Genomic DNA, 13,156 nt, shown 5'->3' with positions numbered 1-13,156 from the left:
ACGCGCCCTTATACGTATAGCAACTAGGGCAAATCTTATATCATTTTAAAGTCCCGGATGTTAGATTTTCAACGCAACTAGAACCGTATCATTTGGACCTCTGTAGCTCAAGTTATGGTCGATTAAGTGCAAAGAGGTCGGGCTTGACAGCTTTTCGATTCCTTCATTTCTTCATGAGTTCTCCATTTCTACATGCTTTTCCTTCATTCCCTTGATCCAATCTTTGCCTCCTAAACCTGAAATCACTTAACAAACATATCAAGGCATCTAATGGAATCAAGATGAATTAAATTTAGCTATCTTAAGACCTAAAAAGCATGTTTTCCCATTCAAGCACAATTAAAGGAGAATTTACAAAACCATGCTATTTCATTGAATAAGTGTGGGAAAAAGGTAATAAAATCCCCTAAAATCAATATAAGATAAACCCTAAAAATGGGGTTTATCAGTTGTAAGTTGTATTAAATGAAACAACATCTCTGAAATACTCATACGCAACCCTGCTTCTTGCATTAGCCCAAAATGCATTTTTGACAGAGTGATCAACTTCAAGATTAAGTTCATAAAAAAAAATTTTGATTCTTCTCTTTCATTCTTAATAAGTACTTCCCAAATTCTGTGGCATCATCTTGTTCAGAAATATTCCTTACTTCTCTTGTGATGTAATTTCTCAAGTCTTTTCTAATAAAACTTAGTTCACGATGACCACCCGCTGCTGCTACAAATGACTGATATGTTTGCTCGATATCTAGACAGCATGGTTGTGAATGATTCAGAACAACTTTAGAAATTATCCAAATACCAACGTCCTTCAAAATATGTATGTAAATCCTGGATGCATAGTTATCAAACCCGGATTGGACCGGTCGATTCGACCAAAAAACCGGTGAACCGAACCTTAAATCGGTCCGGGTTACTATTCTAACCGTTTCTGCAATTGACCCGTAGAAAGTCAGTTTGACTTGCCTTAAACCGGTCAACTCGATTTGAATCAGACATATTTGACCCGGCGGGTCAATGTCCTGCGCACCTCCATGATACACAAATAGTGCCGTGGATCACGGTAAGACACACTTTTAAATTAAATGGTCAATTCAAAAATTAACACCAGTGTGGGACCTTTGAGATAAAAGAGTGTCAGTCTTCCACTAGGACAACATGTTCTTTAATATTATTAGAGTAAATAATTATATGAGTTAAACCCCAAAGTGGTCCCTGAGATTCACGATTTGCACCAATTTAGTCCCTGACTTACCAATTGCACCATTGATGTCCCCAACTTTGTTAAAATTGCACCAATGTCGTCCCTCCCCACATCTCCGGCCAAATTGACTGCTGCCGGCAGTGACATGGCGCTGAAATGCCATGCTGGGTGCCACGCTGGATCACTTTTGGCGCTAAGAATATGGATGGACGGAACGACGTCGTTTGATATACGTTTAGAAACAAAACCCAAATAACGCATGATCACTTCATCTTCCTCTTCGTCTTCTGAAAACCAAAATAACGCACCATGAAGCCCTGAGTTCTGGGCACTGTATTAGGGGTTGAAGGTTGAAAACGTTTTGTTCCGTAGAGTTCGCTGCCACTGTGAAAGTTTTGTGCGATCGTTGTCGTTGACGGAAGCAGAAGGAGTTCATTGGGAGCACAACTCAGGTACGTCTGAACTCGCAAAAAACAATGCTTTTCAACAAAAAAATATGCATCAATGTCTGTGTTTGTTGAAAATTTGATTTAGGGGTGATGATCTGCTAGGGTTTTTGTGGGTAGTGGAGAAATTTTTTCCATGCTCTGTTTTTGATGCAATTTTAGTTGGGTTAGTTGATGGGTGTTTGTGGTGTTTTGTATGTGATTGAATGTCAATTTTTGTGGTTGTATGTGTGAAATCTGATTGTTTGATTCCTGAATTTAGTTTTTTGCATAATGCAGATGGAGACTTTGATGGATATCATGTTCCATCATGAGAGAACATTTAAAAAAAATGATGATGGAATATCAGTGTACTCACCAGATAACAGAACTTGCTTAGGAGATTTAGATGAGGACACCTTGGATGTGTTCTTTGTAAGGAACTATTACAAGGAGCTTGGGTATGATAACATAATTCAGTGTTGGTGGCTGCCTCCGGAGAGGAGCTTAGATATTGGACTGAGAGCTCTTACATGTGATGGTGAGTTAAGAGAGATGTGTTTTGCTACACAGAAGAATGATGGAGTTGTTGATGTGTATTTTGAGCATGGGGTGTCCACACCAGAGGTGATTGCAGGGAAGGAAGTTGTAGTATGGCTTGATGATACTTGTGAGGGAGACTTGGTGAGCAAGAAGAACACTAGTGAGGGTCCCAAATCTGATGGCAACACGTCAAACCCAACTACAGAACCAAATCCCATCCCAAATGCAAACCCAAGTCCCAAAAACAATCATATTCCAACCCTCCTGAAACCATCCTTGTCACTATTCCAAAATGGGATAACGGCAGCCACATCCACAGCGCTCTGGCATCCGCGACGGTCTGGTCCGACTCTGCGATCTCGTCGTCGATCGTGTAGAGCTTCCCTGACCCTGGCTCCGACACCCAATCATGGTTGTTACTTCAGTTCCACGAGTAACAAAAAGGAAGCATGAGAAGAATGTTGCTGGGCAGAGACAAGAAGAACGTTGCTGGGCAGAGACAAGAAGATGAAATGGGATAACGACGACATGCTAGAAAATAGGGTTAAAACTAGGTAAAGGGACCAAATTGGGTCAAACAGTTTCAATTGCCACCTCAGCTAGCCGTTATCTACGCCAGTATGGCATCTCAGCGCCATGTCACTGCCGGCGGCAGTCAATTTGGCCGGAGATGTGGAGAGGGATGACATTGGTGCAATTTTAACAAAGTTGGGGACATCAATGGTGCAATTGGTAAGTCAGGGACTAAATTGGTGCAAATCGTAAATCTCAGGGACCACTTTGGGGTTTAACTCATAATTATATATATTATAAAAGCAATGCAATGCACTTATTAAGTTATCATACTAAAGACTAATAATTATATATATTATACTAAAAGTAATTATATTTAAATTAAAGAAATACAATTTAAATAATATAAAATATTATTTTTATTCTTCCATAATAATATTGTATTTGTTTATTTTATAGTTTAATTTTGATATACTAACAATATAAAATATTTACATAATTATCAATCACCTCTATTCTTTTGAATAACCATTTATGCGATTAATATAAAAATTAATTATTTTTGCTAACATAATATTAAATAATTAAATATAATGCATCAAAATTTTAATTTTATTATAATTATATATTTATTTAATTATTATCGGGCCAAACGGTTTGAACAACAACCCACCGATTGAACCATTAACCCAATGACCCAGTAACTTAGCCGGGTCGATTGCCGGTTCGGTTCTAATATCTATGCCTGGATGGACTGTTTATTCCTGTTGAGGGATTTTTCTTTAGAGTTGGAGATATATTGGACAGTTTATTTGTAGAAGAACCAGCAAGTTTGGAATAATCTTTGTAGAATTTTTCGGCTTCTTCGAGTGTCTTGAAAGTTATCACAACTTTTGGGACAAATTGTTGATCGACAACACACCTGGACTAAAAAATGAACCAAAATATGAATATAACCAGACCATTGTGTAATAACAAATGAACTAAAATTTGTGCATTCTATAAATTCAAAAACTCATGCATTCTGTCCAAATTAAATTCATAAACAACACTGATTTTAGCAAAGAAGAATAAAAGTATTCATTATCACTCTATTTAATTGCATTAAATTCCATTTCATTCAAAATTGTTGACAAATAAACTGAAATTTGAATATAATCAGACCATTGTGTAATAATAAATGAACCGAAAATTGTGCATTCTATAAATTCAGAAACTCCTGCATTCTATCCAAATTCAAATTCATAAACAACACAAATTTTAGCAAAGAAGAATGAAGTTACTCATTATCACTTTGTTCAATTGTATTAGACTCCATTCCATTCCATTCAATTCAAAATTGTTGACGAATGAAGCGAAATATCAATATAACCAGACTCTTGTTATTCAATTGCATTAGATTCAATTCCATTCCATTCAATTCAAAATTACACTATAGTATAATCCAAACCTCGTCTGCTTTATTTGAATTTGAATCATTCATTATTTTAGAACGATTTTAATTACACTGTTCAATTTAAGAAAAAAAATGCAGATCATTATCTGAAGAAAATGAAGAACACAAGGAATCATACGAACAAAATGAAGAAGAATGAAGAAGAACAAAGAAAAAGGAGACGTTTACGTTGAAGATAACGAAGAACAAAATAAAAATCTGAAGAAGAACAAAGAAGGAGATATTTACGTTGAAGAAGAACAAAGAAAGGAGGTTTACGTTAAAAGTCTATTATAAAAAGTGTGACAAGCATAATTATCAAATTCGGACCAGATCGGCCGCTTAGACTGAAAAATCGATAAACTGAATCTTAAATCGGTTCGAGTTACTCTTCTAACCGTTCCTGCAATTGACCTGTAGAAAACCGATTTGACTCTTTTTAAATCGGTCAACTCGGTTTGAACCGGACATATTTGACCCGGCAAGTCAATATTCTGCGCACTTCTATGATGCACAAGTGGTGTCATGGTTCACGATAAGAAACACTCTTTTAAATTAAATGGTTAATTCAAAAATTAACATCAATGTGGCTCGAATTTGAGACCTTTAAGATAAAAAAGTGCCTGTCTTCTACTAGGGCAACATGTTCTTTAATGTTATTAGAGTAAATAATTATATATATTATAAAAGCAAGGCAATGCATTTATTAAGTTATCATACTAAAGACTAATAATTATATATATTATACTAAAAGTAATTATATTTAAATTAAAGCAATACAATTTAAATAATATAAAATATTATTTTATTCTTCTATAATAATATTGTATTTGTTTATTTTATAGTTTAATTTTGATATACTAATAATATAAAATATTTTACATAATTATCAATTACCTCTATTTTTTTGAATAATTATTTATGCGGTTAATATAAAAATTAATTATTTTTGCTGACATAATATTAAATAATTAAATATAACGCATTAAAATTTTAATTTTATTATAATATATATTATTTAATTATTATCGGGTTAAACGGTTCGACCAACAACTCACCGGTTGAACAATTAACCTAATGACCCAGTACTTTAGTCGAGTCAATTGCCGATTTGATTCTAATAACTATGGTGATAAGTTATCTAAAATGATTTGATTGGACTTAGTTAATAAAATCACTTGAGTATTATTTTTTTGATTATTATTTAATTATTAATAATTATAAATATGTGATAAAATATGTTATTAAATTATTAAACTAAAAAATTGAATTAATAACTAAGCGATGAATAAAAATAATAAATTTTGATAGTTTTTGATATTTCTCAAATAGAATATTGAAATTAAATGTGAAAAAAATCCTAATTTCCCACCCCAAAACCCTCGGCGGCCCCTCCCCTCCCCAACCTCACTGACTCATCACTCACTCATCACTCGTCACCGATTCTCTCTCCTCCCTAACTCACTCACCGTGCCGGTCAGCCAACGGAGGTCGCCTCTCCTTACTCCGCGCCACCAGTCTCCGCTCTCCTTCCTTCGTCTTGGCCCCGCCGAGCTGTGTGCTTCGTCGCCGGTCTCTGCCTCCTCCGTCTGTGTCGCCCGGCCGCCTTGGCTCCGCCCGGTGTGCCTCGCATGCGTCTCTGTCGGTCGTGGCTCCCCTGCGTCTGTCTCTGTCGTCCGAAGCTCTGCGTGCGGCCTACTCTCCTCTACGGGCAACTCTCCTCGCCGGTGGCCTGGCCTCTGCAACCCCAGGTCCGCAGCCGGTCCTTGACTCTGCGTCTGCTTCTGCAGTCCGTGTAGGTGAGCTTTCAATTTTTTTCAGTTCTTGATTAATTTTATATACTTGATTTCTTCAGTTTTAATGTAGGTTTAGATAATGATATTACTATTAATTGTATGCTGATTGTATGTAATAGGTTCTGTAATTTTATGCTAATTGTATTAGTAATTGCTATTAATTAAACCAGTAACCAGCGATCCAGAAATTTGACCGGTTCTATTACGGTTTGGTTCTGATAACTATGGTTTGAGGCTCCGTTGATACCTGTGTAGAAATTCGTTCCTCTTACCATTCTCTAATCAGATTACCAAGATAGTGTGTGTGTGAAGACCTAGCATTTCTACCAAAGAAGACAAGGGCCCCCATCATGAGGGAAGTGTTAGGGCAATTCAGGGTGAGTTTCTATTCACCTAAATTATTATCTGTTCAAAACCGTTCTGCTGCATTTTCACTCACTCACTCACCCACTGATTCTTGGCTTCTCAGAGGCTAGGGGCTGTCCGGAGCTACGCAAAGCACCTTCGCATTCCTGGAATCAAGGATACCATTGCCGTCGCCTCCGGTAAAGGCGGTGTCGGAAAGTCTACTACTGCTGGTATGAGTCCTTGTTCCAATGAGTTGCGATTATATATTACAATGAGATGTCATTTTAACAACTAATGTGACTCTTTAGTCTATACCATGTTCAATAAGAATTTGTTTTAAAATGTCCGAATCCTTCTTTCTGTAAGCATTCTAAATAGAACTGGTGTACTTGATATCGGAATTTATTTGTCCCATATTACAGGCAAAAGTTTTCCATAGCAGTGGTTGGATATACAGAAACATCTGTAATTAGGTTCATTTAGCTGAGCTTGGATGTCTTGCTGCTTTTTTTGGTGTTGTGTACTTGTGTCTTGTGAATGAGTGATGTTTCTTGATTTGGCAGTTAATTTAGCTGTAGCACTTGCAAGTAAATGCCAACTGAAGGTTGGTTTGCTTGATGCTGATGTATATGGACCGAATATCCCCACTATGATGAACATCAACAGAAAACCTGATGTCACCGAAGGTATACTTTTCACTTCGTAGTAAACATTCATCTTGAATGACACATAAGCCAAAAAACCACAGCTAGATGTAGGCATAGCTATCATGGTGCATAAAAGGGAAAGCATCAATGTCAAACGTGTTTGTTCTCCACATTCAGATATTGTATGATTCTACTCTCCACACAGAATTATTTTTAAGCAATGTGAATTTGGAAATAAAGTGTTATAAAAATTTCTTTCAGATATTGTATGATTATAGTATAAAACTCTATGAATGGTACTCTCTCTAACTTTGATGCATTTTGAGTTTTGTTAAATTTATCTGTACATCATACATTCTAGCTACTATACATTTAAATGCATTACAAGTATGAACTATGAATGTGTTGCAAATGGTGCTCAAGAAGATCACCAGCATTAACTTCTGTTGAAATTTTAGGATTGGATGGGAACCAATACAATAATTAGAATATTTGAACTGTTTCTTACTTTGGTCTGTTTTTTTCTTTTGCCTTTTTTGTTTACTTTTAGGCTTTATGCAAAAGTTTCTTCCATCTGTTATAGTTCATGCCAATATTTGTTGTTCACTTATTTCAGATAAGAAAATGATTCCCATTGAAAATTATGGGATCAAGTGTATGTCAATAGGGTTCCTTGTCGAGAAGTATGCCCCAATTGTATGGAGAGGTCCCATGGTATACCTGTAACTTCTTCTTTATTTGGTTCTTATTTCTTTTCACTTTCTCTTACTATTTCTTGCTTTAACTGGTTCATGCAACTTTTGTCGTTTGTTGAGATCTACTGTAAAGGAATCCATACTGAATACATCTTGACAACCATATTCATTTTTTTGTTTTCCATTTCGAAAATATAAATAAATAAATTTTTGTTTACTGGATTATCACAGGTAACAAATGCTCTTGAGAAAATGACAAGGGGAGTTGACTGGGGAAACCTTGATGTTTTAGTGATGGATTTGCCTCCTGGAACTGGTGATGTCCAGATAGCTATGTCTCAGAATCTGCAATTATCAGGTAGGTCACGAAAAGCAGTGTATTTCCACTAATGTGACCTTTGGGGTGTGGGTGATGAGGTCTAAAGCAAATGCTTTGACAAAAAGCTTAGACGGCCTACGGATTTTTGCATTTTAGTCTTTGTGATTCTCATCTACCTGAAGTATGCACTGAAATTTACAAAAGGAGGTTGTGAATTAGACCTATTTATCATGCTCTGCTAGTTTTCAGCTGAAACATGTTCAGTGTAATATCAATTAAACTATAAGCAAAAGAGTACATGGTTGAAAGTTTAATAAAATCAGTCAAGGGTAAAATTTAAGAAAGCATCATTATATTTCAAGTTTTTATGTTTAATGCAATTACTAGTTATCCTTCAGTCTTCAGATGGGCCTTTTTTTTTATTTTTTTTATTTTTTTATCTTTTTGTGTCTTTGTTCTTTTAATGACCGAATATATGGTAGGTGCACTGATTGTTTCAACTCCTCAAGATGTTGCATTAATGGATGCCAGGAGGGGAGTAAAAATGTTCAATAAAGTTGATGTTCCGGTATGATAATTACTGGTGTTCCTTAATTTTTCCTAAATGATTAGTTACTTTGGGTCAGAATAGACATGTGTCTCTTCCAACTTTTTGTTAACATGAGAATAATCATTTATTGTGTAGTTAGAAAATTGCATCATTGGGAATTGTCTCAATTATTCTAGAGGAAAATCTTTACATTTTTGCTTAATGAATGCATTATTTACATTGTTTTTGTGCTTTCTATGGCCACCCCTCATTAGTTTCTAATTATGTCGAATCACTATGTTGTTGCATTAGGTTGGAATTAGTTTTTAGTTATGAAAGCAAGTGTCTTGCTTTTATAAATCCTAATGGCTTATTTCTGTGAATTATTTTGATTAAGAATGAGAAGAATATCTTATATTCAAATGTGTACTTGAAACAAATTCATTTGTGCTTATATGGTCTGTTTTTATGTGTGCTTTTGTATTTGATTCATCATACAATTCGAGTGATGACAGCTGAATAATTCCTAAAGGATATTAGCATTGATATATAGATTGTTCCTTACCCAGATATGATGTTTACATATTTTCTAAAAACCCTGAATGCATACTACCTTTTCAGTCCTTTCATATGAGATCTTTAACTGTTCTTTCAGATTTTGGGAATTGTAGAGAACATGAGCTGCTTTAAGTGTCCACATTGTGGTGAACCATCGTATATATTTGGTAAAGGAGGGGCTCCTAAGGCAGCCAGTGAAATGGGGTTAGAATTTTTAGGCGAGGTATGCCAATTATCTCTATCTAGATTGTACACTTGAGAGTATAATTTTGCAGATCATATACTGGAAGCTTTATTATGTGATAACTGATAACTTATCACTTCTTTAGTTTTTGGTTGATTTAGCTATATCTTTGTGAAAATGCAAACCCAAGTTTTTTGAAATTTTAAATAGCATAGAAAATGTTAACTTACATAACTAGAACTAGTTTATTAATTTGTTCATTCTCTCTTTCTTAAAAGGATTTATGATGGGTCTATGTTTAACTAAAATTTTCAAGCCAAAATTAAATGAGGAAGGCAGAGAGAAAGTGAAGTTAATAGTTGTTTGGGTAAAAGCCCACCTTCTTCTCAATCTTCTTAAGTGACTTCTGCATAATTTGTGTGTTTGGTTTTAATGACAAGTTTCAATTTAACCATTCTAGATACCACTCGAAATGGAGATCAGAGAGGCGTGTGATCAAGGGCACCCCATAGTTTTGGCCGCCCCTGATTCTGTGGTTTCCAGAGCATATGGCAGTTTAGCTGAAAAAGTTGTTCAGAAACTTAAGGAACAGCAGTTCAAACCAGAGATTATATTATGAAATGCTGTCCTCCTTCACCGCATGATCTCTGTCAACCTGTGAGCGACATTATCTGGCACGCCCACGTTTTCATTCAAGAAAGGAGCCCCTAGCCGTTCGCCATGACAGCTAAAAAATGCGGCATTTGACAAATCTTACAATGTGTTAAAAGCTTAAAGTTTGGATGAGATACAGGTTAGGCTTATGATTTATATTTTGTAGGTTCCAGCATCTCCATGAATATTGTGAAATTAGATGTGAATGTTTCTTTGACCTCACATAACACAGGTGCTGTTTAATTTATCATTTTTGTGTAATTTTTATTTTTTCTGTAGAAGAAAAATAAGCAGTTTTATCACACTGTAATGATGAGGCTACAGAGTTTTGTTTATTCACGAGTCTCTCTTGATAAGCCATTGCCTATTTTGTCTGTTTTTGGTGATTGATTTTTTATTTGATGCATTGTAGGAGAATTGTCTTTAGCATCATCTTGTAAAGAGAAGGCAATTATGTCATGGATATTCTTGACCTTATAGATATGATTGCTTATGGGGAATATATTCTTATATGGATGGAAGATCATAAAAGTAAATGGAAAAAACAATAGATTTGATCATTTGACTAGGATTTTGTTAAATTGCATTGGTCTGTTTGGTTAATTTCGTTCAGGTATATTTTGATAAGCTGAATCAATAGTGACATTAGAAGATAATTTTGCATTTGAATGCAAATCTTTTCTTTTTTATTAAAAAAAGATTAATAAAAGTTATTAAATTGCAAACTTTTTTTTATGGGTTTAATTAGAATGCGCCGAGGGGGTCAAGAATCTTAAACTCTTAAGATCAAGGTAGTTGGCATATCTAAAACGTTTAAGTTTAGATGGTTGTTTTGGTATGTTAAAAACAGTGAACAAATAACAAAATGACATGTGAATTATATTTTTTACGTTAGTATTTAGTTTTTTTTAAAAGAAATATATATTATATTAGTATTTTTATTAAACATTTATAATTTAATAAATAATTTTTTTAAAATTTTATAAAAAAATTTAAATATCTTTTTTATGTTAGACAAAAATTATTTTTTTAAACTAATTAAATGTTAAAATTCAGCTAATTTTAATTTTATAGTTTTAAATTTTGAATAAGTTAAAAAATAAAACAAAGAGTCAAGTAATAAATAAATTCTTGGAGATTTACACTTTAAGATAAATTAATCTCTAAAAAAAATACTAATAAAGTCTTTTAAAATAAAAATTCTTAATTTAAATTAATTTATCCACGTTTATTATTTTAAAAAATTTTATTGAAACATTTTTTTATGACTAATTTGTCACTCTCCTCTAAATCAAAAACACATTTGATTATTCATCCGCACTAATTTAAAAAAATTGCTTTAATCTTATTGATCCTTCTCCATAAACTCTAATCTCTCATAGTTATTCATACCAAAAAATCACACATCTGAAAAACTGAAAAATATCAAAGCAGCTCTTCCTTCATCTTTCTAAGTTTTCTCACCCCACCTTCTCATTCTCAATCTCTCTCTTTCAAGTCTCAAACTCAAACTCTCTCATCTCTCTCACTGCCACTAGAGTCTCTCAGTCTCACTCGAGTCCCTTCTCCTTCACACTCGTCGGCGTCTCGTCGCCGACGTTTCAATGTCTTGCGGCCTTTTCTGGGCTCCTCGTCGCCGGCAATAGAAACAACTCTTCGGATCGTCATTGCTCGTTGTCTTCTGGTTTTGGGTTCTCGGTGTCGCCGAGTTGCCGGGGATAGTGGCCGTTGTGGGGTCCGCTTGCTTCGTCGCTCTTCGTCCCTCCACGTCTTCTGGTTTCAGGTCCTCATAGTTGCCGTGGACCGTCGACCGTTGATGAGTCCCTGCATCATCACTTACCTTATCCTGTCTTTTCCAGATTTTCTTTCTCCCTGTATTTCATAGAATATAAATTTTGTTCTTCTAATTTCATCTATCATGGTGCAGCTAACATAGTGCTTTATTTCTCACTTAATTGTCTGTTTATTTGTAGGTGTACTATAAAATGAAAAATTAGATTTTTACTTGTCAAAGTAGACTTTGGATTTTTCACAAATTTTTTACGTTTATTTACTCGTACATGTGCTTTTAATTTATTAATCTTTGTGCATATGTTGACTGTGAACAAGATTGTACTATGGTTTATGTCTGCTGCTGATTCTGATATGTTATTGTTTGATTTAAAAATTTATCTATGAAATCTTAATGAAATTAACACGAATGATTTTGGTTATGAACTAAGACAACATTAATAAAATATAATGCAAGGTTAAACTACTAAATCTAGAATGCTTTTAGTTCAAAGATTAAGTCAAGCTGTTACACAATTAGTTTTGCTTTCAAACAAATGCATGCATATTTATCAAACAAGTAGTACAAATCTAAAAGTTGAATGGTTTAGTTTCTTTTAATTTGATGACTGAATGTTGCTGCATCTATATTTGGATATACTATGAATTAGATTTTGTAGTACTTTTTTTTATTGATTAGAGAGAATGAATTTAGGGAGAGTTTGGTTTTCTTCTTCTTAAAGAGCTGGACTTATTTTCTTGATTTGAGTAATTAATAATTAATTAAGTTCTATTGCATTTGCAGCCTATAACTGAAAAAAATGCCAATCTGAAGACATGTTTTTTGAGTAAATGTCCAAAATGGTTTCTGAATTTTAAATCGGTATTCAATTTAGTCCTTGATTTTTCTAAATGACCAACTAAATCCCTTAAATTCAAAAACGTGCGTCTCCGTTAGTCCCTCGCAGAAGTGCCGTCTAAACGTTGCTGATGTGGAACGTTAACTGCCATGTGGGCATTCCAGCTATATGCTGATGTGTGCCAAGGTTGAATTTGATTCAAATTGGTATCTGGAATTGCCTAATATTACCCAAATCAGTCCATTTCAATTTTAAAACCCTAATTGTCTTCCCTTCTTCAAATCGTATGCTATGTTCTTCTGTTCTTCGACTCTCCTTCTCTTCTTCGATCTCTCTTCTTCGCCCTAAAACCCAAATTGATTTTTTGTCTGTGTGTGTGATGATGGGTGGTGGCGAGAGAAGCCAAAGTAGCTCAAGTAGGAACAATTCTGCAGGCAGACCTTATGGCAACAAAGGAATGCACAATAGGGGAGGTAAGAACACTGTTTTCTGTAATTGCGGGCTTCGAATGGTGATGAAGTACTCAACAATGACAGAAAATCCTGGTAGACCATTTTATGGTTGTCCGAACTATGAGGTAAGGTTATAGCTGTGAAGAAAATGTTAAGATGGTTTGAGTTTGAGTTTGAATTCACCTGCATTTTTTATTTTGCAATATGAAATTCATTGTAATTTT

General features: G+C 34.5%; 1 protein-coding gene across 3 annotated transcripts; it reads left to right on the top strand.

Moving 5' to 3' along the window:
- The first annotated feature begins 5,484 nt into the window (after positions 1–5,484).
- Positions 5,485–10,185, top strand: LOC130960389 (iron-sulfur protein required for NADH dehydrogenase, mitochondrial). Of its 3 annotated transcripts, none has more exons than XM_057885770.1 (9): positions 5,485–5,915; positions 6,087–6,293; positions 6,386–6,494; positions 6,828–6,950; positions 7,528–7,625; positions 7,838–7,964; positions 8,408–8,493; positions 9,110–9,235; positions 9,657–10,185. In XM_057885770.1, exons 2-9 carry the CDS (start codon positions 6,267–6,269, stop codon positions 9,813–9,815), a joined length of 855 nt encoding a protein of 284 aa, XP_057741753.1. In that variant the 5' UTR covers positions 5,485–5,915; positions 6,087–6,266; the 3' UTR covers positions 9,816–10,185. The 3 variants fall into 3 exon arrangements, with proteins under 3 accessions (XP_057741753.1, XP_057741754.1, XP_057741752.1); XM_057885771.1 differs by having other exon boundaries at positions 5,485–5,919; positions 6,203–6,293; XM_057885769.1 differs by having other exon boundaries at positions 5,485–5,919.
- The last annotated feature ends 2,971 nt before the right edge of the window (positions 10,186–13,156 follow it).

This window comes from Arachis stenosperma, chromosome 2, assembly GCF_014773155.1.
Source record: "Arachis stenosperma cultivar V10309 chromosome 2, arast.V10309.gnm1.PFL2, whole genome shotgun sequence".
In the NCBI taxonomy this organism is placed as follows: Eukaryota; Viridiplantae; Streptophyta; class Magnoliopsida; order Fabales; family Fabaceae; genus Arachis; species Arachis stenosperma.
The sequence above is the reverse complement of the archived record's forward strand: the minus strand, read 5'-3'. Positions and strand labels throughout refer to the sequence as shown.